This window comes from Aquarana catesbeiana, linkage group LG03, assembly GCF_042186555.1.
Source record: "Aquarana catesbeiana isolate 2022-GZ linkage group LG03, ASM4218655v1, whole genome shotgun sequence".
NCBI lineage: Eukaryota > Metazoa > Chordata > Amphibia > Anura > Ranidae > Aquarana > Aquarana catesbeiana.
In genome coordinates, this window is record NC_133326.1 from 20810773 (window position 1) to 20835484 (window position 24712).

The 24712-nt window shown below is 44.3% G+C and overlaps 1 protein-coding gene across 5 annotated transcripts in view; it reads right to left on the reverse strand.

The window, feature by feature from the left end:
- The window catches only part of CERS3 (ceramide synthase 3), a 237151-nt gene that overhangs the window by 39679 nt on the left and 172760 nt on the right, over window positions 1–24712 (reverse strand). For all 5 annotated transcript variants that reach the window (XM_073618371.1, XM_073618374.1, XM_073618372.1 and 2 more), the window contains 2 exons: window positions 10266–10384; window positions 465–522 (listed from right to left, as the gene is read on the reverse strand). In XM_073618371.1, the coding sequence (XP_073474472.1) occupies window positions 465–522; window positions 10266–10384 (177 nt within the window). The remainder of the gene's footprint in view (window positions 1–464; window positions 523–10265; window positions 10385–24712) is intronic.

Sequence of the window (24712 nt, forward strand, 5' to 3'; positions counted from 1 at the left end):
AAAGAAAGAGAATGGAAATAAGCGGTTTAGCACAGTGTCCAGATTATATCTCTCAATACAGGTATAGTTATGGCCAGGGGCAATCCAAAATTGTTTGGGTCCCAGATCCTATTGCTCTTTGCCACTGTCTTCTCCTGACAGCGGGGGGGCAGGGGAAGCCGTTCCAGTTGTCAGAATATTGCTAGCGGGGCTACAGCAGCCACTAGTGATAATCGCAGGAGACTCTGGCAGGCTTGTTGTACCCAAACTGATTGATGAATTAACTTGGGTACAAATAGCCTGCCCATTACCGGTCCAAATCTCGGCCGGTTCCTGCAGAACCAGCCAAGACTCGAACCTTCTATGGCCGGCCTAAGTGGGACAGTTTCTACCAAGTTCCCATACATATCATATACAGGTTTTATCTTCCACCAATGAAGTACTGTCTGGGACAGCAAACATGAGAGACACAACATGTGACTTACATCATACAGGACGGCGACTCCTCCAATCAAAGCGCACAGGTAGAAGCCGAACCTCCAGCTGCAAAGAGAACAGATCTGTGTGAGTTCAGAGGGAAATCTCTATTGCTGCCATTATACTTGAGCTTCCAGATTTAGCCAACCTCTTGTATTGGGGCGGATATAAACTCTCTCAGTCAACATGAATTTAAATTTTTTATTTTTATTATTTCAATTCTTTAACATTTTTCAGAAAAAAATTACAGTAAAATGAAATCACGCTCCATACAAGCGAGACAAACACAAGGGAAAATACACGTTATGCAAGACGGTGAATCTTCCAGTGGGCACGTGGTGGGTGACGTGGTCACTGCGTGTGGGTTAGTATTGTGAAGGAAATTTGTAAGTTCTGTATATAACTGTATTGTATTTTGTATGTATTGTACACTGCCCTCACTGTGCACACGGCACTAATAATGTTTTCAGTATGTGTTTACATTCTTTCGAGCCCTGATTAGAATTAGCCTGCCTATGTTACGCCCCTTGTTACCATAAACGTACAATTGTAATATTAATGTGATACCTACGTAATCCTGTGTATAAAAACATTCAACTGCGTCATAATAAAGCAGAACAGTTATTCGGAAAGATGCGGAGTGTATCTTTTGTGTCTGTTCCCTACTGCAGTAATTACTAATAATTTGGAACCACTAATCAATATGATGATAGGAGTTGCCCATTTATAAAATGTCCAGGTCAGCATGACATCATAATTACCAGAACATGCTGAAATGTCAGACAGCGACCGTGGCTCCAGGGCCCATTGTCATTGAAAAAAACCCCACAAGAAATATTTAAAACCTTACGCCGCTAGCATTAGGCTCCATTCACACTTATGTGACTTTCATCAAAGTCGCATGACAAGACCCCATTCTTTTCAATGGTAAAATTGGTGCGACTTCAAAGTTTGACTTTAAAGACTTTGAAAAGGTTCCTGCACTACTTTGGTGCAATTTTTGATGCCACTTTGATCCACAGAACATAAAGTCGGATCAAAATTGCACCATAAGGTCGCATCAGTCACGCTCCAAAGTCACACTGGAAATCCTGCGATTTCGGAGACATGCTAATGTGAACCAAGCCTGTTGCATTTACTTGTTTGAAACTTTATTTATTTATTTAAATTTTTTTTGTTACACATTTCTTCAGTTGCTTCCTGCTTTCTGACCTAGGCCAAAATGATATCATACATCCCAGGAGTCTTCACAGGGGCTTTTTTTTTTTCTTTCATCTGAAGGAGGAGAGGAGGGGCTTTCTAAGCTAAGCACACCCTCCTGCCTGCATGCCTGAGCTAAGGGCAAATGGATTCCAGTGAGTAACTGCTACATTAATCAACCGCCCTTTGCAACAACTCCCATGCGAAGTTCCTCAAGATCTGGGAACCGTGGCTGTCATATGCCTTCCCGACTCCCCCTCCAGCCAGCGGCTTAAAAAGCAAGTAAACCCTGATGGGTTTTACTTCCTCTTTATTCCCCTGCAAAGTAAAAGCATAATGGGCTACTAGCCCATTATGTTGCACTTACCCGCAAACGAAGCCCGCGATGTCCCCGCTGGTGGAAGCATCCATCTTCACCCCTCTTCCTTCCGGGGGCCACGGACTCCGGCTCTGTGACTGGCCGGGGTTACGCGACGTCACTCCCGCGCATGCGCGTGGGAGCCGACGGTCACGGCACAGGCCCTATAGAAACGGCACGATTGTGCCCTTTCTAAAGTGTGCTTGCACCAATGACGTCAGCGCAAGTGTATATGGTAAATATCTCCTAAACCATGCAGGTTTAGGAGATATTTCCAGTACCTACAGGTAAACCTCATTATAAGCTTACCTGTAGGGAAAACTGGTTGGTAAGGGTTTACAATAAAAAAAGTATCCCAAACAGGTGGGGAAAAGAAAAGCGGGGTTAAATGGAAGGGCAACAACCAGATTTAAGAAACTGGTAAGGGTTTACAACCACTTTAAGACGGGTGGCCTCAATGCTCCTGAGGCCTTATTTCCTCCCCTTCCCCATCTCTTGGCCTCTAACCTCTTTACCCCCTTTACCCCCTAGTATATCCTGGCTTTTCTTTACATCTCCATCTGCTGGGTGTGTGACCTCTTTTCTGTTTGCGCCACCCTCCTACCCAACCACCCCTAGGTTTCTACTTGGCCCCTCCTTATTTGAACTTATATAGGATGTATACTATACCATTATATGGATATTGCAGGGCCCAGGGGAGGCCCGTTATTGTTGGGAACCTCTGGCCATGACGGCCTCTGGACCTTGCCGGTATATCCGCTCTAAGGAGGTTTTTTTTTTTTTTATCTCGTGTTCTTTGCCTTCTTTTGAAAAGTAACCCCCTTGTTACAACTGCCAAAGCTAGCCCCCGGAATCTTTGCATGTTATCTTCTTGTATCTTCTTGGTGATCTATACGGCTACAATCACATCAAGTATCTTAATAAATACTATTGAAACAGAATCATCTGCCCTTACTCAAGATGGCTGCAGCTAAAAATGCTAGGGGGGGGGGGGGGGGGGGGTGTTTTTCAAAGAAGTTTCTCAGCAAAATAAAGCATGAAGATATGGATGGGTGGGGGAGTTTGCTTTGAATATTAAAAATGAATGAAATAGCGTTCTCAGTTTGTGGTGCTCAGATACTTGCTTTAGGCTGTATAGAAGGATAATGTGAGTCTCAATGTACAATACAGTCTTGTGTACTTGGCAAAGTCCTGAAAAGAAAAAAATTAGATATATTGCATCCCGAAAATTCTTCCAATATCAAAGAGGGCAGGAGGCTGTGTATGAAAAGCGGAGGAAATTAAGTTGTCAATCATATGCAATCTCGTCTAGTATTTCAAAAGATATAGAATGAAAAACCACAGATTGTTGAAGGATCATTACACGCTCCATTCCAATCAGTAATAATCTTGGATCATTTATGCAGCAGTCTCCTGTAATACAGATCACTCAGCAACATCGTCCTTAATGTCTTCCATTGCTGAGTTCTCATTCCACCTATATAATTATTTCATGATTAAACCTTACACAAGCAGATTTGGGGGGGGGGGGGGATGGGGGGGGGGGCTTCACCCCCATGTGCCCATTGTCTATGGAAGGAGATTAAAGTGGCTCTTGGCAAGTGTAGCATTGCATGGAGAAATTACATTGGATTGCTCTCCTGGTGATCGGTAATTACAGCCCCCAGAGGGCTCATGCTGTCTCTAATTACACTACATTAAATCTGAGGCCCTTAAAGTCAGTTAGCGTAATGGAAAACTTCCCTTTGAGACCCCTCCGCAGGCTGCGGATCTATGGAACGGCCAGACGGCAGTTTATATTTTGGCTACTTCACAAATAAAAGTGCCACAGTAAATGAATGAATGAATGAATGAACTGAATTGCCTCAAGGCACTTGGTCCATCAAGAGGTAGGTTTCGAGTTTTTTCCTGAAGGCCTGATGGTTTTCTTCCATACGGATGTTGGTCGGTAGAGTGTTCCATAGCCGTGGTCCTTGGAATGCGAATCTTCGTTCTCCCTTTGATTTGTAGCAGGATTCGGGAACGTGGGGGAGGTTTTGGTAGGTTGATTGAAGACTGCGATTAGGTACGTAGCGTTTTATTTTCTCGCATAGGTATTGAGGCACGTTTCCATGTAGGCATTTGTGGGTGAGGCAGAGGGTCTTGAATGTGATCCGATCCTTTATGGTTAGCCAATGTAGGCTCCTCAGGGATGGGGAAATGGATTCCCAGGGTTTTTTTCCTGTTATCAGTCTTGCTGCGGTGTTTTGGATGAGTTGAAGGCGTGCAATCTGGTGTTTAGGTAGTCCGGTGTAGAGGGAGTTTGTGTAGTCGAGTCGGGAGTTAATGATAGTTCCAACTACTGCCGCTTTGTCCTCTTTTGGAATGAAGGGGAAAAGTTTCCTGTTTTAGCCTTATGGTACCCTCTGATATAAAGCAGTATGGCACCTCCCGGTATAAAGCAGTATGGCACCTCCCGGTATAAAGCAGTATGGCACCTCCCGGTATAAAGCAGTATGGCACCTCCCGGTATAAAGCAGTATGGCACCTCCCGGTATAAAGCAGTATGGCACCTCCCGGTATAAAGCAGTATGGCACCCCCGATATAAAGCAGTATGGCACCTCCCGATATAAAGCAGTATGGCACCTCCCGATATAAAGCAGTATGGCACCTCCCGATATAAAGCAGTATGGCACCTCCCGATATAAAGCAGTATGGCACCTCCCGATATAAAGCAGTATGGCACCTCTCGGTATAAAGCAGTATGGCACTTCCCGGTATAAAGCAGTATGGTACCTCCAGATATAAAGCAGTGTGGTACCTCCCGATATAAAGCAGTGTGGTACCTCCCGATATAAAGCAGTGTGGTACCTCCCGATATAAAGCAGTGTGGTACCTCCCGATATAAAGCAGTATGGTACCTCCCGATATAAAGCAGTATGGTACCTCCCGATATAAAGCAGTATGGTACCTCCCGATATAAAGCAGTATGGTACCCCTTGATATAAAGCAGTATGGTACCTCCCGGTATAAAGCAGTATGGTACCTCCCGGTATAAAGCAGTATGGTACCTCCCGGTATAAAGCAGTATGGTACCTCCCGATATAAAGCAGTATGGTACCTCCCGATATAAAGCAGTATGGTACCTCCCGATATAAAGCAGTATGGTACCCTCCGATATAAAGCAGTATGGTACCTCCCGGTATAAAGCAGTATGGCACCTCCCGATATAAAGCAGTATGGAACCTCCTGATATAAAGCAGTATGGTACCTCCCGATATAAAGCAGTATGGTTCCTCCAGATATAAAGCAGTATGGTACCCTCCGATATAAAGCAGTATGGTACCCTCCGATATAAAGCAGTATGGAACCTCCCGATATAAAGCAGTACCTCCCGCTATAAAGCAGTATGGTACCTCCCGCTATAAAGCAATATGGTACCTCCCGATATAAAGCAGTATGGTACCTCCCGATATAAAGCAGTATGGTACCTCCCGATATAAAGCAGTATGGTACCTCCCGATATAAAGCAGTATGGTACCTCCCGATATAAAGCAGTATGGTACCCTCCGATATAAAGCAGTATGGTACCTCCCGATATAAAGCAGTATGGTACCTCCCGATATAAAGCAGTATGGTCCCCCTTGATATAAAGCAGTATGGTACCTCCCAGTATAAAGCAGTATGGTACCTCCCGGTATAAAGCAGTATGGTACCTCCCGATATAAAGCAGTATGGTACCTCCCGATATAAAGCAGTATGGTACCTCCCGATATGAAGCAGTATGGTACCTCCCGATATAAAGCAGTATGGTACCTCCCGATATAAAGCAGTATGGTACCTCCCGATATAAAGCAGTATGGTACCCTCCGATATAAAGCAGTATGGTACCCTCCAATATAAAGCAGTATGGTACCTCCCGGTATAAAGCAGTATGGCACCTCCCGATATAAAGCAGTATGGAACCTCCTGATATAAAGCAGTATGGTACCTCCCGATATAAAGCCGTATGGAACCTCCCGATATAAAGCAGTATGGTACCCTCCGATATAAAGCAGTATGGAACCTCCCGATATAAAGCAGTATGGTACCTCCAGATATAAAGCAGTATGGTACCTCCCGATATAAAGCAGTACCTCCCGATATAAAGCAGTATGGTACCTCCCGCTATAAAGCAATATGGTACCTCCCGATATAAAGCAGTTTGGTACCTCCCGATATAAAGCAAACGGGGGCACAGACAGCAATAAAATCCAGACAAGCGTTTTAATCCCCCTCCACTTTATCGGAAACGAAGAAAAAAGTTTTGCCCTTAGTTATACTTTAAAGCAGTTGCATGTATTGCTTTATGCATGAAGGTAAAACACCTTCTGAGCTGCAGCTGCCACCCCCAGACCCCCCCCCCCCTTCTTACCTGAACCAGATTGTTCCAGTGACGAGAATGAGCCCAGCAGCTCTAGCCGCTGTCTCGGGTCCTCATTGGACAGATTGAAAACAGCAGGAGCCATTGGCTCCTGCTGCTGTCAATCATTCCCAGTGAAGCGGGAACCGGGGCCGAGTCCTGCTGTCTGCATCAATGGACACAGCTGCAGGACTCGGGAGTGTGCCCCATGGAAAGCGGCTCTCCGCGGGGGCACTCGAAGAGGAGGAGCCAGGAGCGCCGCCGGGGGACCCCAGAAAAGGGGGATCGGAGGCCGCTCTGTGCAAAACCCTTGCACAGAGCAGGTAAGTATGACATGTTTGTTATTTAAGAAAAAAAAAAATTAACCTTTACAATAGGTTGCCACCTATCAGTGCTGCCTCCTGCAGTGCAATGCACAGGTTGGACTTGTGTCTTTTTTCAACCTCACCTACTATGTAACCATGTAACAATCACTTTAAGTATTCAATATCACTTTAAAGTGGACCTTCAGTCATTATTTTCATATTTCCATCTATTAAATCTTTTGCCCTTGTTGTTGTTTTAACTTTGGATAGTAAAACATTTTTTTTTTCTGCCAGTAAATACCTTATACAGCCCACTTCCTGTTTCTTGTCTGATAAAAAGCCTAGGCTTATGACATAATGCACAGCTCTCTCTCACTCTTATGAGAGTTTGCCAGGAGGAGTGAGTCATAAGAGGGCCAATGAGAGCTGCAGAGCTGGAGGTGTGCCTCTGTGTGTTAATCCAGGAAGTGAACAGGCAGCAGCTTCAGCTGCCCACAGTTAAAATGGCTGCAGCCAGACTCAGTGGAGGGAGATTCCTGCAGCATATTTGGCAAGTACAGAATCGCAGTATATATAAAATAATATGCAAAGTGGCCGGAGGGAAGCTTCAGAATGGCAGAGGTGTTTTTATTACAAATGAAGTGAGCAGACTGCAGTTCCTCTTTAATAACATAAAATAAAAAAAGGTAAGCAACTGCCCCAGGAGACCCAATATTTGCAAGAAATACAACTTCTTTGGTTATCACATGTGATCAGACCTGCGATGATGAGAAATTGCCAGCACTGTAAACGTTTTGTTTTACAAGTGAAGTTTTACAACGTGTTAAAAAGATCTCTAGAACCGATAGGAGTTCATGAACTGCACTGGAAATAATCCCTTCCCAGCGGGCGATCCGCAGTCCAGCGTCACCCAAGAAAGGAATGAAGCGGTCTAGTACTGAGTCCCAGGATGTGTCTGTCTGTATAAATCCCATGGGAGAAGCCAATGATAGAGTTTCCTTTCTGGGCTCAGAGCTATTTCCAGTAACACATGATGAGTCGCAGGAGAGCGATGCTGAATCACAGGCCCGGCTCTGCCGGCAGGGTGTGGTCGCCCACTCCGCACATTCAGCACAAACAGCCGTGAAAATACTTTGGTGTCAGTGAGGATTTCCATGCACTCCGCTCCGGCTCACAGACCGACCCGTGCCCTGCATAGAAATCCACAACTAAACTCGATACATGCAAATAAATCCAGTGTGCTCATTCTAGATACATACAAAGACTGAGGAGGGGGGGGGATTTACTAAAACTGGAACATACCGAATCTGGTGCAGCTGTGCATAGAAGTAACCAATCAGCTTCCAGGATTTATTGTCAAAGTTTAACCGCTTCAGCCCCGGAAGATTTTACCCCCTTCCCGACCAGAGCACTTTTTGCGATTCGGCACTGCGTCGCTTTAAAGCGGGATTCCGGCCAGCGAAATTTTTTTTTTTTTTTAAGTCAGCAGCTACAAACACTGTAGCTGCTGACTTTAAATAAGTAGACTTACCTGTCCTGGGTGCCCCCGATGTCGGCCGCCCGAGACCGACCCGTCCTTCGGCTCTTGGCACCGCCATCCTAAGTAAGGGAAACAGGCAGTGGAGCCTTGCGGCTTCACTGCCAGTTTCCTACTGCGGTACGGCTTGCATAGACATCTGTGCATGAAGCCGCACAGATGTCTTCATAGTCGCACCTAAAGTCGCACTGACATGCAGCTTTGAAATCATGCAATTTCAAATGAAGTTGCGTGATTTCAGAGCCATATTGAATGTGAACGAGGGCTATGAATCAGACTTTGAAACTTCACTTGAAAGCAACAGGGCAGTGGGACTTCAGATGCGACTTGGCTGACATCTGTGCGACTTCATGCGCAGATGTCTATGCAAGTCACACCTGAAATCAAAAAAAAAAAAAAAAAAGTACCAGTTACATACCGGTAACTAGCTTTCTAGGAAATCTTCCAGGACGGCAGGCCTACTTAGGTGTGCCGTCCTGGAAGATGACTAGAGAAAACCTTTTTTCAAAGTCGGCATTGCACCGATTTGAACAGTTCCATTGCCAACAATAGGGTGCGACCTGTAATGTGATTTGGACCTGTCAAATCGCATGACAAGTCGCACCAGTGTGAACGGGGGGGGGTTTAGGCTCGGTTCACACTGCTACAATATGGGATGCGACCTTTAGAAAAGGTTCCTGCACTACTTTGGTCCGACTTGGGTGCGATTTCAGCCCACAGACAAGTTCCTAAATGCAACACAGTCGGAAAGAAGTCGCAGGGCGCGGTCACAGGCAAAGTCGTACGAGTTAGCAGTGTAAACCGAGCCTTAATATGGGGATTGTTCATGAAGGCTCTGAGAATGCTTAAGGCATTTGTGCAAGTAGACCCCTTAGTGCAGGAGTGCTCATCATTTTGAAGAGCGAGGGCCACCTAACCACTTCCTTACCGGGCACTTTGACCCCCTTCTGCCCAGGCCAATTTTCAGCTTTTCAGCGCTGTCATACTTTGAATGACAATTGCACGGTCATGCAACGCTGTACCCAAATTTATCATTTTTTTCACACAAATAGAGCTTTCTTTTGGTGGTATTTAATCACTGCTGGGTTTTTTTTATTTTTTGCTAAACAAACAAAATAAGACTGAAAATTGTGAAAGAAAAAAAAAAAAAAAAAACACACAAAACGTTTTTTTATATTTTGTTTTTTGTTTTGCAAACAGGTAATTTTTCTCCTGCACTGATGTGCGCTGATGAGGCGGCACTGATGAGGCTGCACTGATGGCCACTGATAGGTTGCACTGATCAGGAGGCACTGATAGGTGGCACAGAGGGGTGGCACTGATAGGTGGCACTGATCAGGAGGCACTGATCAGGAGGCACCGATGAGGCTGCACTGATGGGTTGCACTGATCAGGAGGCACTGATAGGTGGCACAGAGGGGTGGCACTGATAGGTTGCACTGATCAGGAGGCACTGATGGCCACTGATCAGGAGGCACAGATAGGTGGCATTGATAGGCGGCACGGATTTGCAGCACTGATGAGGCACTGATATGTGGCACTGGTGGGCACTGATTTGCAGCACAGATGTTTTGGAACTACATTTCCCATGATGCTCGTGCACTCTGCAGTGTAGTTGAGCATCATGGGAAATGTAGTTCCAAAACATTTGGGGTGCCAAGGTTCACCATCACTGGTCTAATCCCTCTAAACAGAAGCCACAGCTTTTTTTTTTCCTTCATGCAGACAGCGTGCATCGGTTTATTTCCGTGACCAGCTGTCATTGGCTGACAGCTGATCACATGGCAAAGGGCCTGCTGTGATTGGCCCTTTACCCGATCTATGGTCAGCCAAGTCTCCCAGACTCAGCGATCACAGAGCGCGCTGCCCGTGTGCCCCCAGCGCGAGAATGGGAGGACGTCTATGGACGCCCTCCCAGCAATTTAAGCCTGCTATAGCGCGGGCAGGTAAGTGGTTGAGTGATTTGGTAAGCGGGCGGTCACGGAACACAATGAGATTAAACGATTCAGAATTTTGATTTTTCTTACCAGGATTCCTGGAATTTCTTCATCACGGCAGGCCGGTCCTGATTCCGCCTCCTCTTGAACCATCGCTCCACTTGCAATGTTGTGCGGTTGATCTTCTTTGACAAGCCATAAACGTCCGCCTATAAAAGTGAAGCTACAGTTACTTACATGGCACAGACACCATCTGCCTGGGATTTGTATATTTTCCTGTGGATTTCCTCCCACTACCCACAGCCATACTGCCAGGTGAATTATATTGTGACCCAATCAGTGCTCGAGTATGTAATCTGTATGGCTGTGGTAGGGACACTCCGTCATTTTGAAAACCATTTATCATTTTCCTTCCACTTCACAATTAGGTGCCACTTTGTGTTGGTCGATCACATAAAATCCCAATAAAATACATTTACGTTTTTGGTTGTAACATGACAAAATGTGGAAAATTTTAAGGGGTATGAATACTTTTTCAAGGCACTGGATGTGAACCGAGCCCGAGGTTTGTTAGTTAACCACTCAAGGACCGAACCACTTTCTGAGATTTGTTGTTTACAAGTTAAAAAGAGTTTTTTTTTTGCTATAAAATTACTTAGAACCCCCAAACATTATACATGTTTTTTTCGAACACCCTAGAGAATAAAATGGCGGTCGTTGCAATACTTTCTGTCACACTGTATTTGCGCAGCGGTCTTTTTGGAAAAAATACACTTTTTTGAATTAAAAAATAAGACAACAGTAAAGTCAGCCCATTTTTTTTTTATATTGTGAAAGATAATGTTACGCCGAGTAAATTGATACCCAACATGTCGCGTTTCAAAATGGCACCCGCTCGTGGAACGGCGACAAAATTTTACCCTTAAAAATCTCCATAGGCGACCTTTAAAAAAAATTCTACAGGTTGCATGTTTTGAGTTACAGAGGAGGTCTAGAATTATTGCTCTCGCTCTACCGATCGTGGCGATACCTCACATGTGTGGTTCGAACACCGTTTTCATATGCGGACGCTACTCACGTATGCGTTCGCTTCTGTACGCGAGCTCGTTTTTTTCTTATTTATTTTACCTTTTGTTTTTTATTTTTACACTGTTTTATTTTATTTTTTTAAATTGTGTCACTTTTATTCCTGTAATGTAAACATACCTTGTAATAGGAAAAAAAACATGACAGGACCTCCTAAATATGAGATCTGGGGTCAAAAAGATCTCAGATCTCATATTTACACTAAAATGCAAAAAAAAAAAAATTAAAAAAAACTGTAATTTAAAAAAAAAAAAATGGCCCTTTAAGAGCTATGGGCGGAGTGATGTTTTGACGTCACTTCCGCCCTGCATTGTTATGGAGACTGGTGGGGATCATCTTCCCCTCGCTCGTCTCCAGACCCAGCAAGGGTGAAGATCCGATCGCCTCCGCCGCTACTGACAGCTCCGGTAAGCAGCGGAGGGCACCGGAGCGCGGCGGGAGGGGGGGGCCCTCTCCCGCCGCCGATAAAAGTGATCTTGCGGCGAATCCGCCGCAGAGACCACTTTTATCTGAAACCGGACCGCTCACTGAAGAAGAGGATACTGGGGTTATGACAGCTAGCGGCTGCCATAACAATGATACTCCTCTTCAAACAGCCGACGTATAACAACGGTGGGCGGTCCGGAAGTGGCTAAAAAAAGAAAAAAAAGTCACCTAACTTTTTTTTTAGCTGGCGCCAAGATTGAAAAGCAAATTTCAAGCCTTCCCAGAAGAGTTGAAGCTGTTATAGCTGCAAAGGGTGGGCCAACTCAACGGACTAAGACTGGGATGTCATTAAAGTTCATGTGCGTGTAAAGGCAGGCGTCCCAATACTTTTGGTAATATAGTGTGTGTAATAATATAGGTTTGTTTTTTATTTTGCACTGTGAACACATATAGCTTTTTTCTTAGCACAGCACATTGTTATTTTAGGTCATGTGATACATCCAGGCTTAGTAAAAGGTAACATCTGATCTACACCTTTGTCTGCGATGTAAACCTGACATCTGATGATGAGATCGTCACACACAAAGAAAACAATCGGCATAATAATCCAATACAGAATCCAAATTCCTATTGTTGGCTCCACAAAGCTGCCCCTTTAACCATCGGATCCGGTGTTCTGTTCTGTCTGGGGGCAGCCGGAGTCCTTGTGTGAAGACAATGGGAATCTGGTAGCTGGCAGAGATCAGGGGCAGGACAAGACCAAATCAGGGGCACCTCACTCAGCACACGAATGGAACGTGTTCATGTTTATTTAACCTCTTCAATACCGGGCACTATCACCCCCCTTCCTGCCCAGGCCAATTTTTCAGCTTTCTGCGCTGTCACACTTTGAATGACAATTGTGCGGTCATGTAATACTCTACCCAAATTAATTTTCTTCACACAGAGCTTTCTTTTGGTGGTATTTAACCACCGCTGGGTTATTTTTTTTGTTAAAAAACAAAAAAAAATACCAAAAATTTAGGAAAAAAAAAAGGTCTTTCTTAGTTTGTCAGAAAATTTTATATATACGTAATTTTTCTCCTTCACTGATGTGGGCTGATGAGGCAGAACTGTTGGGCACTGATATGCAGTACTGATACGTGGCACTGGTGGAGACTGATATGCAGCACTAGTGGACACCGATATGCAGTACTGATACGTGGCACTGGTGGGCACTGATATGCAGCACTGATACATGGCACTGGTGGACACAGATATGCAGCACTGATATGTGGCACTGGTGGGCACTGATACATGGCACTGGTGGGCACTGATATGCAGTACTGATACGTGGCACTGGTGGGCACTGATATGCAGTACTACTACGTGGCACTGGTGGGCACTGATATGCAGCACTGATACATGGCACTGGTGGACACTGATATGCAGCACTGATATGTGGCACTGGTGGGCACTGATACATGGCACTGGTGGGCACTGATATGCAGTACTACTACGTGGCACTGGTGGACACTGATATGCAGTACTACTACGTGGCACTGGTGGGCACTGATATGCAGCACTGATACATGGCACTGGTGGACACTGATATGCAGCACTGATATGTGGCACTGGTGGGCACTGATACATGGCACTGGTGGGCACTGATATGCAGCACTGATACATGGCACTGGTGGACACTGATATGCAGCACTGATATGTGGCACTGGTGGGCACTGATACGTGGCACTGGTGGGCACTGATATGCAGTACTGATACGTGGCACTGGTGGGCACTGATATGCAGTACTGATACGTGGCACTGGTGGACACCGATATGCAGCACTGATATGTGGCACTGGTGGGCACTGATATGCAGTACTGATACGTGGCACTGGTGGGCACTGATATGCAGCACTGATACGTGGCACTGGTGGGCACTGATATGCAGTACTGATACGTGGCACTGGTGGGCACTGATATGCAGTAGATACGTGGCACTGGTGGGCACTGATATGCAGTACTGATACGTGGCACTGGTGGGCACTGATGTGCAGCACTGATACGCACCGATAGGCAGTACTGATTTGCAGCACTGATGGGCACAGACTGGTGTCACTAATGGGCACTGCTGGGGCTGTATTGTAATCTGGGTACTGATTACCTTTTCACATCTTCCCTGAGAGGAGATGCTGCTCTGCCAGTGTGAGGAGAGCTGATAAAGGGCACTTCCTTGTTTACATGTGATCAGTTGTGATTGGATGCATCTGATCACATGGGTAAGGAGCCTCGTCATTGTCTCTTTACTGAAATCGGGGTCACACCATGTCCAAGGAACATCTTTGCATTGAAGTCAATAGGAGGCAGTTATGCATTGAAGTCAATAGGGACGCGCTTTTGCATTGAAGTGAATAGGGAGTGTTTATGCAAGTCAGTAGGGGGCATTTATGCATTGAAGTCAATAGGGGGGTTTGCATTGAAGTCAATAGGGACACACTTTTGCATTGGAGTCAATAGGGACGCGCTTTTGCATTGAAGTCAATAGGCACGCGCTTTTGCATTGAAGTCAATAGGCACGCGCTTTTGCATTGAAGTCAATAGGCACGCGCTTTTGCATTGAAGTCAATAGGCACGCGCTTTTGCATTTAAGTCAATAGGAGGCGTTTATGTATTGAAGTCAATAGGAAGGCACTTTTGCATTGAAGTCAATAGGCACGCGCTTTTGCATTGAAGTCAATAGGCACGCGCTTTTGCATTGAAGTCAATAGGCACGCGCTTTTGCATTGAAGTCAATAGGCACGCGCTTTTGCATTGAAGTCAATAGGCACGCGCTTTTGCATTGAAGTCAATAGGAAGGCACTTTTGCATTGAAGTCAATAGGGACGCGCTTTTGCATTGAAGTCAATAGGCACGCTCTTTTGCATTGAAATCAATAGGCACACGCTTTTGCATTGAAGTCAATAGGAGGCGTTTATGCATTGAAGTCAATAGGGATGCACTTTTGCATTGAAATCAATAGGCACGCGCTTTTGCATTGAAGTCAATAGGGACACGCTTTTGCATTGAATTTAATAGGAAGGCGCTTTTGCATTTAAGTCAATAGGGAGTGTTTATGCAATGATGTCAATAGGGGGGTTTATGCATTGAAGTCAATGGGGGGGGTTGCATTGAAGTCAATAGGGGGCAATTTTGCATTGAAGTCAATGGGATGGGATTTTGCATTGAAGCCAATGGGACAGGATTTTGCATTGAAGTCAATAGGACGCAGCATGTCATTATCAGCACCTTTTCTCTTTTTCTTATCGGCAAAGCGCCGATAACCCTATTTTTGGCTGTTAAATTTCAGCAGCTGATGTATCGGTGCATCCCTAATCAGCATAGATATTTTGTGTGAGTAACACAGAAAGCACTGAGGTGAGCAGGTTCACATAAAAACCAGGAAACTAGGATTTGCAGAATCAGCAGCCTCCGTATTTCCTGTAAGTGGGACACGATCACCGATGACACATCTGACAGATGTTTGAGAATCTGCTGCATCCAGCCAATAATGACGACGGGCTCAGAGGTCACAAAAACACAGGAAACTGTTGCAAGTTTTGTTAATGAGAAACTCAACCCTTTATTATGCCACCTAAAAAAAAAAATCACATCACCATTAATAAAGTTCATGTGATTAGCTATATTCTTATGCCTACTATTTTTTCTATTTCTGCTCCTGAGGAGGTCGGCACCACCTTTTAATAATCCTTCCATCTACAATATTGCTTCTCCCCATACAAAGCAATCACTGACTGGATGAGGGGGGGGGGGGGGGGGGGGGGCAGTGACATAACGATCTCTACCTCATCCAATCAGAGAACGCTTTGCAGTCACTGAGAGAGTACAAAGCACTCTATGAATGGCGCCCGTGCTGAGCAAGCGACCTCCTGTGTTCATAAAGCAGCAGTGCAGCTCCTCAGGGGTTGTCTCATGTAAACGCTGCCGGGTCCGCTCACAGGTGTGAATGTGGCCTTACAGGACAGCTAGGAAGATATTACACATTACTGAATGTACTTTGTTCCATCAGGAACTGAATACCGTAAGGTCTTGTTCACATGGGCAGCAGTAAAAAAAAACAGCTGCTGAGCCATGGTTTTACCCTCTACCTAAAAAAAGAGAACATGCATCCACTCAGGGCTGTACATTCTGCAGCCACAACAAAAATGATTACACACCCCCCCCCCCCCGTCACGTTTGGAAACCAGCAGCACCATCAAATGTAACCCAATCAAGCGAACGGGGCCACATTGCAGACAAGCGCTTGCTACACAATTGTGGTGCAGTATATACATACACACAGGGATTTTTTTTCAGCCGGAACGCGGTGGAACGCCTTTCCGCCACCTCCAGCGGCCCTGTCTTCTCCAGCCTGTCGATCAACACCGAAGTGCTTTAGGAGGATGTTTTTTTTTCCCAATCACTTCCTTCACCAGCTTCTGTGTGCCAGTGCCGGCATCCAGGGTACGTGCCTCACGTCTGTTGTAGAGCTGCACAATTAATCGTTAAAAAATCGTGATCTCGATTCACCCCCGACGATCTGTCCTGCAAAGTTTGCCGATTCTTTCATAAGTGGAGAGACTTATCTGCTCACTCAGCTGTCAAATGAAAGCATCCACCAAGTCTTTTAACTTGAAACATTTTAACTAAGCTTCCTTCTTAGATCAAAGGGAGAAAACTTCTGTGTAAATAAATAATCCAGGCAGTCTGCCAAGTTTTCAACAACCTGTAAATGCAGGAAGTTTAACCACTTAAAGTCTAACTCTTTTTCTGACACTTCTTTCTTAAAGCGGGGGTCCACCTATCTATCGTTTTTTTTTTTTTTTTTGAGTTCATTCACAAACTTTTCTTCTCAGCATTACATACTCACATATTATGTGTAATATGTCTGCCTGTGTCAGATTTTGTCGGAAAGAATAACTTATATTATTCACTGCAGGCGGTTTCCATCTTCATTGTGGGCATTTGAAGCCCACAAGCATTTATTTCCTGGATGTGGTGAATGCTGTGCTCCCAGCATTCACCGCTCGTTCCCGCACATGCTCAGTGGCATCCTGGGAAGCCTGAGACTAGCTCCCAGGAGTCTGGGAGAGGCTAGAAACACGCCTACTCCCATTAGAGGAGAACCAGGAAGTGTAAAGAAGAAAATAAAAATAAAAGGTAATTACGGCGATTTAAATTTTTTTAAACGGCATGTCAGCATCTAGGCAAGGAAGAGAATACATACAGATATTGTTCAAAATTTGGGTGGAACCCCGCTTTAAGTTAAAATCAGTATTTTTTGCTAGAAAATGACTTGGAACCCCCAAACATTATATTATATATATTTTAGCAGAGACCCTAGGGAATAAAATGGCAATTGCTGCAATATTTTATGTCACACTGTGTTTGCCCAGCGGTCTTTCATATGCAATTTTTTGGGAAAAATACACTTCAATGAATAAAAAAAAAAAAACTAAACAGTAGTTAGCCCAATTTTTGTTTTTGTTTTAATGTGTATATTGTGTTTTACTGTTATATTGTGTAAGGGGCGGGTCTATTATTACTGTTATATCGTGTAAGAGGCGGTCTATTATTACTGTTATATTGTGTAAGAGGCGGTCTATTATTACTGTTATATCATGTAAGGGGCGGGTCTATTATTACTGTTATATCGTGTAAGGGGCGGGTCTATTACTGTTATATCGTGTAAGGGGCGGGTCTATTACTGTTCTATCGTGTAAGGGGCGGGTCTATTACTGTTATATTGTGTAAGGGGCGGGTCTATTATTACTGTTATATCATGTAAGGGGCGGGTCTATTATTACTGTTATATCATGTAAGGGGTGGGTCTATTATTACTGTTATATCGTGTAAGGGGCGGGTCTTTTATTACTGTTCTATCGTGTAAGGGGCGGGTCTATTACTGTTATATCATGTAAGGGGCGGGTCTATTACTGTTCTATCGTGTAAGGGGCGGGTCTATTACTGTTATATTGTGTAAGGGGCGGGTCTATTATTACTGTTATATCATGTAAGGGGCGGGTCTATTATTACTGTTATATCGTGTAAGGGGCGGATGGCTACAGAAGAAGCGGAATTTTAAAAAAATGGGCAGAGCTGTTTGCGGGGCGTGTTTAAAGAAATGAAGGCTTACATGATATAACAGTAATAATAGACCCGCCCCTTGCAGAGTAGCATGAGCATCGGGAGCGTGTGGGGCATAGTTTAGTAGAACGTCATATTAATTGCGCATGCGCGGTGTAGAGCTCACTCACAGCTGTTTATGTTCGGCAATTTTCGGCATCACCGTAGTAGTTTGTACTGCGCAATCACAGTACAATGCAAGGAGATCAGCTAAAAGTAGTTGGATCTGTACGTGCGTTATAATTAATCAAGATTAGTCGATTAATCGATTTAAAAAAAAAAACGATTAATCGAACACAAAATTTTAATCATTAACAGCCCTAATATATATATATATATATATATATATATATATATATATACACATATACATATACATACATACATATATATATATATATATATATATATATATATATAAATAATATTACAGTTGTGCTCATAAGTTTACATACCCTGGCAGAATTTATGATTTCTTGCCCATTTTTCAGAGAATATGAATGATAAACACAAAAACTTTTCTTTCACTCATGGTTAGTGTTTTATTATCAACTATCAATCAATCTACTGTGTTTACTCTTTAAATCATAATGGCAACAGAAACTACCCAAATGACCCTGATCAAAAGTTTACATACCCTGGTGATTTTGGCCTGATAACATGCACACAAGTTGACACAAAGGGGTTTGAATGGCTATTAACCACTTGCTTACTGGGCACTTTAACCCCCCTTCCTGCCCAGACCAATTTTCAGCGCTGTCACTCTTTCAATGACAATTGCACGGTCATGCTACAGCTTATCCAAATGAAATTTTTATCATTTTTTTTTCACACAGATAGAGCTTTCTTTTGGTGGTATTTAATTGCTGCTGGGTTCTTTATTTTTTTGCTAAATAAAACAAAAAGGGACCGAAATTAAAAAAAAAATAAACTGTTTCATAGTTTGTTATAAAATTTTGAAAACAGGTAATTTTTCTCCTTCACTGATGTGCGCTGATGAGGCTGCACTGATGGGCACTGATAAGCACTAATGAGGCGGCACTAAGAGGTGGCACTGATTATTAGACACTGATGGGCATTGATTGGCAGCACTGGTGGGCATTGATGGGTGGCACTGTGGACACTGGTAGGTGACACTGGTGGGCTCAGCCGCGGCTTTCGGAGTGAGGGACCGATGTCCCTCTGACAGAGCCAGTGATCGGCCTTTTTTTCCCCTCATGCTGACAGCGCGAGGAAAAAAAAAATACCGATTACCGCACATCTGTTTACATCACGTGATCAGCCATCATTGACTGACAGCTGATCACATGGTAAGGGGCCGGGATCGACCCCTTACTTGGATCTGTGATTAGCTGAGTCTCAGACTCGGTGATCACAGAGCGGATCGTGCAGACTGTGCTTGCTCGGGAGGACGTATATGGACACCCTCCCGGCAATTAAGGCCGGCGCTGCAGCCGTCTTTCGGCTATAGCGCGGGCAGCAAGTAGTTGAAGGTAACCATTCTTACCTGTGATCTGTTTGCTTGTAATTAGTGTGTGTATAAAAGGTCAATGAGTTTCTGGACTCCTGACAGACCCTTGTATCTTTCATCTAGTGCTGCACTGACGTTTCTGGATTCTGAGTCATGGGGAAAACAAAAGAATTGTCAAAGGATCTGTGGGAAAAGGTAGTAGAACTTTATAAAACAGGAAAGGGATATAAAAATATATCCAAGGAATTGAGAAAGCCAATCAGCAGTGTTCAAACTCTAATCAAGAAGTGGAAAATGAGAGGTTCTGTTGAAACCAAACCACGGTCAGGTAGACCAACTAAAATTTCAGCCACAACTGCCAGGAAAAAACTGTTGGTGATGCAAAGAAAACCCCACAAATAACTTCAGGTGAAATGCAGAACTCTGAAAATATGAGGTGTGGCTGTTTCAAGATGCACAATAAGGAGGCACTTGATGAAAGATGGGCTGCATGGTCGAGTCACCAGAAGAAAGCCATTACTACGCAAATGCCACAAAGTATCCCGCTTATAATACGCCAAACAGCACAGAGACAAGCATCAAACCTTCTGGCACAAAGTCATTTGGAGTGATGAGACAAAAATTGAGCCTTTTGGCCACAACCATAAACGCTACATTTTGAGAGGAGTCAACAAGGCCTATGATGAAAGGTCCACCATTCCTACTGTGAAACATGGAGGTGGACCGCTGATGTTTTGGGGATGTGTGAGCTATAAAGGCACAGGAGGAAATTTGGTTAAAATTGATGGCAAGATGAATGCATTATGTTATCAAAAAATACTGGAGGAACATTTGCATTCATCAGCCAAGAAGCGATGTACTTGGACATTCCAACATGATAATGATCCAAAGCACAAGGCCAAGTAGACCTGTCATTGGCTACAGCAGAATAAAGTGAAGGTTCTGGAGTGGTCATCTCAGTCTCCTGACCTCAATATCATTGAGCCTCTCTGGGGAGATCTCAGACATGCAGTTCATGCAAGACAGACCAAGAATTTACAGGAACTGGAGGCTTTGTGCCAAGAGGAATGGGCAGCTTTACCATCTGAGAAGATAAAGAGCCTCATCCACAAATACCACAAAAGACTTCAAGCTGTCATTGATGTTAAAGGGGGCAATACACGGTATTAAGAACTGGGGTATGTAAACTTTTGATCAGGGTCATTTGGGTAGTTTCTGTTGTGATTTATGATTTAAAAAGAGTAAACACAGTTGATTGATAATAAATGGCTTCAGCCAAACACTAACCATGAGTGAAAGAAAAGCTTTTGTGTTATCATTTATATTCTCTGAATAATGGCCAAGAAATCATAAATTCTGCCAGGGTGTGTAAACTTATAAGCACAACTGTATATATATGTAATATATATATATATATATATATATATATATATATATATATATATACACATATTACATACATACATACAGATTTTGCTCTTCTGGGTAGAGAGCGTGAGCACACAGCTTGAGCTGTGATTAGTTACAGCAAAAGCCGATTATTGGGTGCCGGCCAATGGGTGACCGCCGGCAACCGCTGACCAGTGAGGAGGAACACAGGATGGAACTCTGTCAATGTAAACAATACAGAGTTCTGTCCTATCATTGGGGATGTGTTGGGTTTTTATCTCCCTGCAAAGCACATCCCTTAAGTAAAAGCACCTCACACAGTACACAAACACAGGTTAGGCACACATTTAATCCTTTGATCGCCCTGGATGTTTAACCCCTTCCCAGACCAGTGTCCTTAGTACGGTGACAGTGCATATTTTTAGCACTATGTGGTAAGGGTGCAGCGCTGTACTAAATAATGTCCAAAATAAATAATGTTCATAATAAGAATAATTTGTTCATAAGCATTCAAAGTGATGTTCCTGAGCTGTTGTAATGATAGATGGAAGCCGTCATAAACACACAATCACACCGACTCTTACCCGAAGGTAAAGATATTTAAGCGGTAGATAACATCTCATGGTAATCTCAGCTCCAAGAATATCACTTCCTCCTGAGCGAGATTATACTTGCACCAATAGACAGGTAACGGATGCCGATTCACATAAGTAATCCAAATTAAAATCAGTCTGTATATGCAGAAAAGCATGCTTGTTATACTCACTGTGGAACCTAAGGGGTTAATCCTCCGCCTTGTGTAAAAAGGCTGTTTGATCCTGTCTTCTCTGACCCTCCCCTCCCACTGTCCCCAATATCCCAATTTCCTGATAATACAGAGCCAGGGGACAAGTATGAAAACTCCTCCTACAAGCTTTAACCAGACACTGATAGAAGTCACAAGACTGCTATATACTGCTGATAAGAAAAGGTATTTAGCAGTTTATATTTACTAAAATAATTGCATTTCCATGCTCTGTGTACTGTGGGAGACCAGATATAGTGAATGCAGGGTCCTGGGTTTAGTAACACTTTACGGGGCATGGCAGGGGGTGTGTCCTTTGCCTACATAATTTTGCTAATAGGTGTCCCTCATTGCCATTTCAGAAAGCTGGGAGGTGTGTATCGACCACCCCCACTGCATTCATGAACTTCCGATGCTGTGGGAGGTTGAAGTGGTGGTTAAGCCACTCTGACATTGCTAAAATCCTCTCTGCTATATTAAATAATGTCCTCAGTGCATGTGTTTTTAAAAAAAATTGCCGCTGCGTACCTCATTTCATAGCGCCGATCGGCGCTCACATGACCGGCCGCCTCTCCCCTCTCTCGATCTGACAGCTACAGCGGGCGGGGCTAAGAAACCCCCGCTGAGGTCAGCCAAGAGGAGGAGAGAGGCAGCCGGTCACGTGAGCGGTGGTCGGCGCTATGAAATGAGGTACACAGCGGCATTTAAAAAAAAAAAAAAAAAAACACATGCACTGGAGACATTATTTAATATACTAGAGGGGATTGTAGCAATGGCATTGCATTATGATAGCAGCAGGCGGGGAGGGCTGGGGAGTGGACGAAACTGACAGGCAGGGAGAGGGGAGAGCAGAGAGGAGAGCTGCGGATGACGGAGGCACGTAAACTGACCACTGTGTCAGGGCTCAGCAGCCGTAATAAACAGTGGTCAGTTTACAGGGGGGGAGGGCGTAGCCAGGCAGGATCAGCCAGGTTTTTTAGGTGATATGATACATAAACAGTAAAATGCCCTATTCAGCTGTCAAAAAAGTGGGCATTCAGGAGGCACAGTATCGCTTCCTAATTGCTTGGAAGTCGCTTGTGAAAAGAGATCCAACTTCAAAACTGCAATGGCTCATGCAGGTGTGAACAAGCCCTTAAAAAAAGTGATAATTCTTCTTTAATACATATGCATGCCCTGCTGTTAGTATGATGGGCAGAACTGGATGCCAGGAAGCCAAAGAGAATGGCATAAGATGGTGTTATTCACAGTTGACACAAGAAAAATACCCCCGGAATGTGTTCTGGACGGGTAGGCCTACCATATCAGTACGAAGCACATTTGAAGTGCACTTCAGCTATTCCCAGCGGCATCTGGAGTGTTTCTTCAGGGTGGATCGTATTCCACAGAGGGCACAGCTGAGATCACAGCTACTACTTGCTGGAAATATGTGAAGGTTTCATTTTTAATTTGTGCCACATACCGACCCCGGGGATCCTGATTACAGGAGCGCACTGTGCCAGGAAACAATAAAGGATTTGCATGTCTGTACAATGTGTGCTGTGTGTGTGTTTTCACAGACAAATCATTCAGCGATCAAACATTCTCTATATGAAAATGTAGCAAACGTTTATTTAATTTTCTGTTAAAAGTGATCCTGTACACTACAAACACATTTAAAGTGGATTTGCATGTGTTATGTATAGCTGGACTCCAGCCAAAACAGCTAACTACACAGCAGTGGCGTAACTAGAACCATCAGGGCCCCCGTTGCAAGAGACTATGAAGGGTCCCCTGACCGGGGACATGTCCACTTATCCTGGGGCCATTTACTCTCATAGTGGGACACTTTATTACGGTCCCGCAGTGGGCCACCTTTCTGCTGTCTTGGGGTCCCCCCACAGTGGCGGAACACCAGAGCCCAGCTGCAAGTGCTACCTTGGTAGTCCCACCATTGGTCTCAGTAGTTTTTTTTATTTTTGTTGTTTTTTTTGTTGTTATATATATATATATAAAAAATTTTTACCATTTTTTAAAATATTTTTACAATTTAATTTTTTATTATTTTTTACATTTTTTTTTAGGTCCCCCATTGGGGGGGGGGGGTTGGGTTCTGTGAAATATCAGGGGTCTAAACAGACCCTTGATGTCCCACTTTTGAGACAGAGAAAGGGACTGAGGACAGGATTCATCAGTCCCTTTCTTTGCAGCCTCAGCTGCACAGAATGAACGAACAGGAATAACACACACACCGTTTGCTATGCTCCAGCTATCAATGTAATAAAAAAAAAAAAAAAAAAAAAACTCTACCAATCACTGACTCCTATTCATTAAAATGGAGGTCCGCCCACCACTGCAAAAATTAAAAGCCAGCAGCTGCACATACTGCAGCTGCTGACTTTTAATAATTGGACACTTACCTGTCCTGGAGTCCAGCGATGTCGGCACAGCAGATGATGTTTCTGTCAGCTTTTGGGGTGCTGCCCCCGCCATTGCGGGTAAGGGAACCCAGAAATGTAGCCTTACTGCTTCACACTGGGAACCCTACTGTGCATGTGCGAGGCTCGGATCCTTTCTCCTACTGGCCCGGCGGCAGAGGAGGGAGCCCGAGCGGTGATGCAAATATCCGCGGCTGAGACTCCCAGAAGTGGGGAAAGAGACGTTTCTCCCCCCCCCCCCCCTGAAAGGTGCCAAATGTGGCACCAGAGGGGGGGAGGAGTACAACGAGCGGATGTTCCACTTTTGGGTGGAACTCCGCTTTAAGACAAAGAAGGGACCAGTAAATGACACAGGGCAGGAAGGGGGTATAAGTGCCCAGTAAGCAAGTGGTTAAGGGGAGCCTGCAAGGGAAGCTGCATGCAGGTGTTTTTTTTTTTTTTTTTTTTACCTTCGGAGTTTCGCTGAAAAAAAAAATAAAATTAAAAGTCAGCAGCTACAAATACTGTAACTGCTGACTTTTAATATATGCAAACTTACCTGTCCAGGATGCCCGCGATGTCCTCACCCAAAGGCGATCTGTCCCTCGGCTCCCGGGTGAAGGCGCCGCCATCTTCAGTAAGGGAATCAGGAAGTGAACTCTGCTTTAATACACAGAATGCAGGGCCTTTATAACCACTTTAACTGAGCAAGCTGATGCTATGAATGAATGAATGAATGACTTGTATAGCGCTGCAAATGCGAACTGAATTGCCTCAGGGCGAGCTGATTGGTTACTTTGCACAACTGCTCCAGTTTTAGTATATTCCTACACCTCCCAACA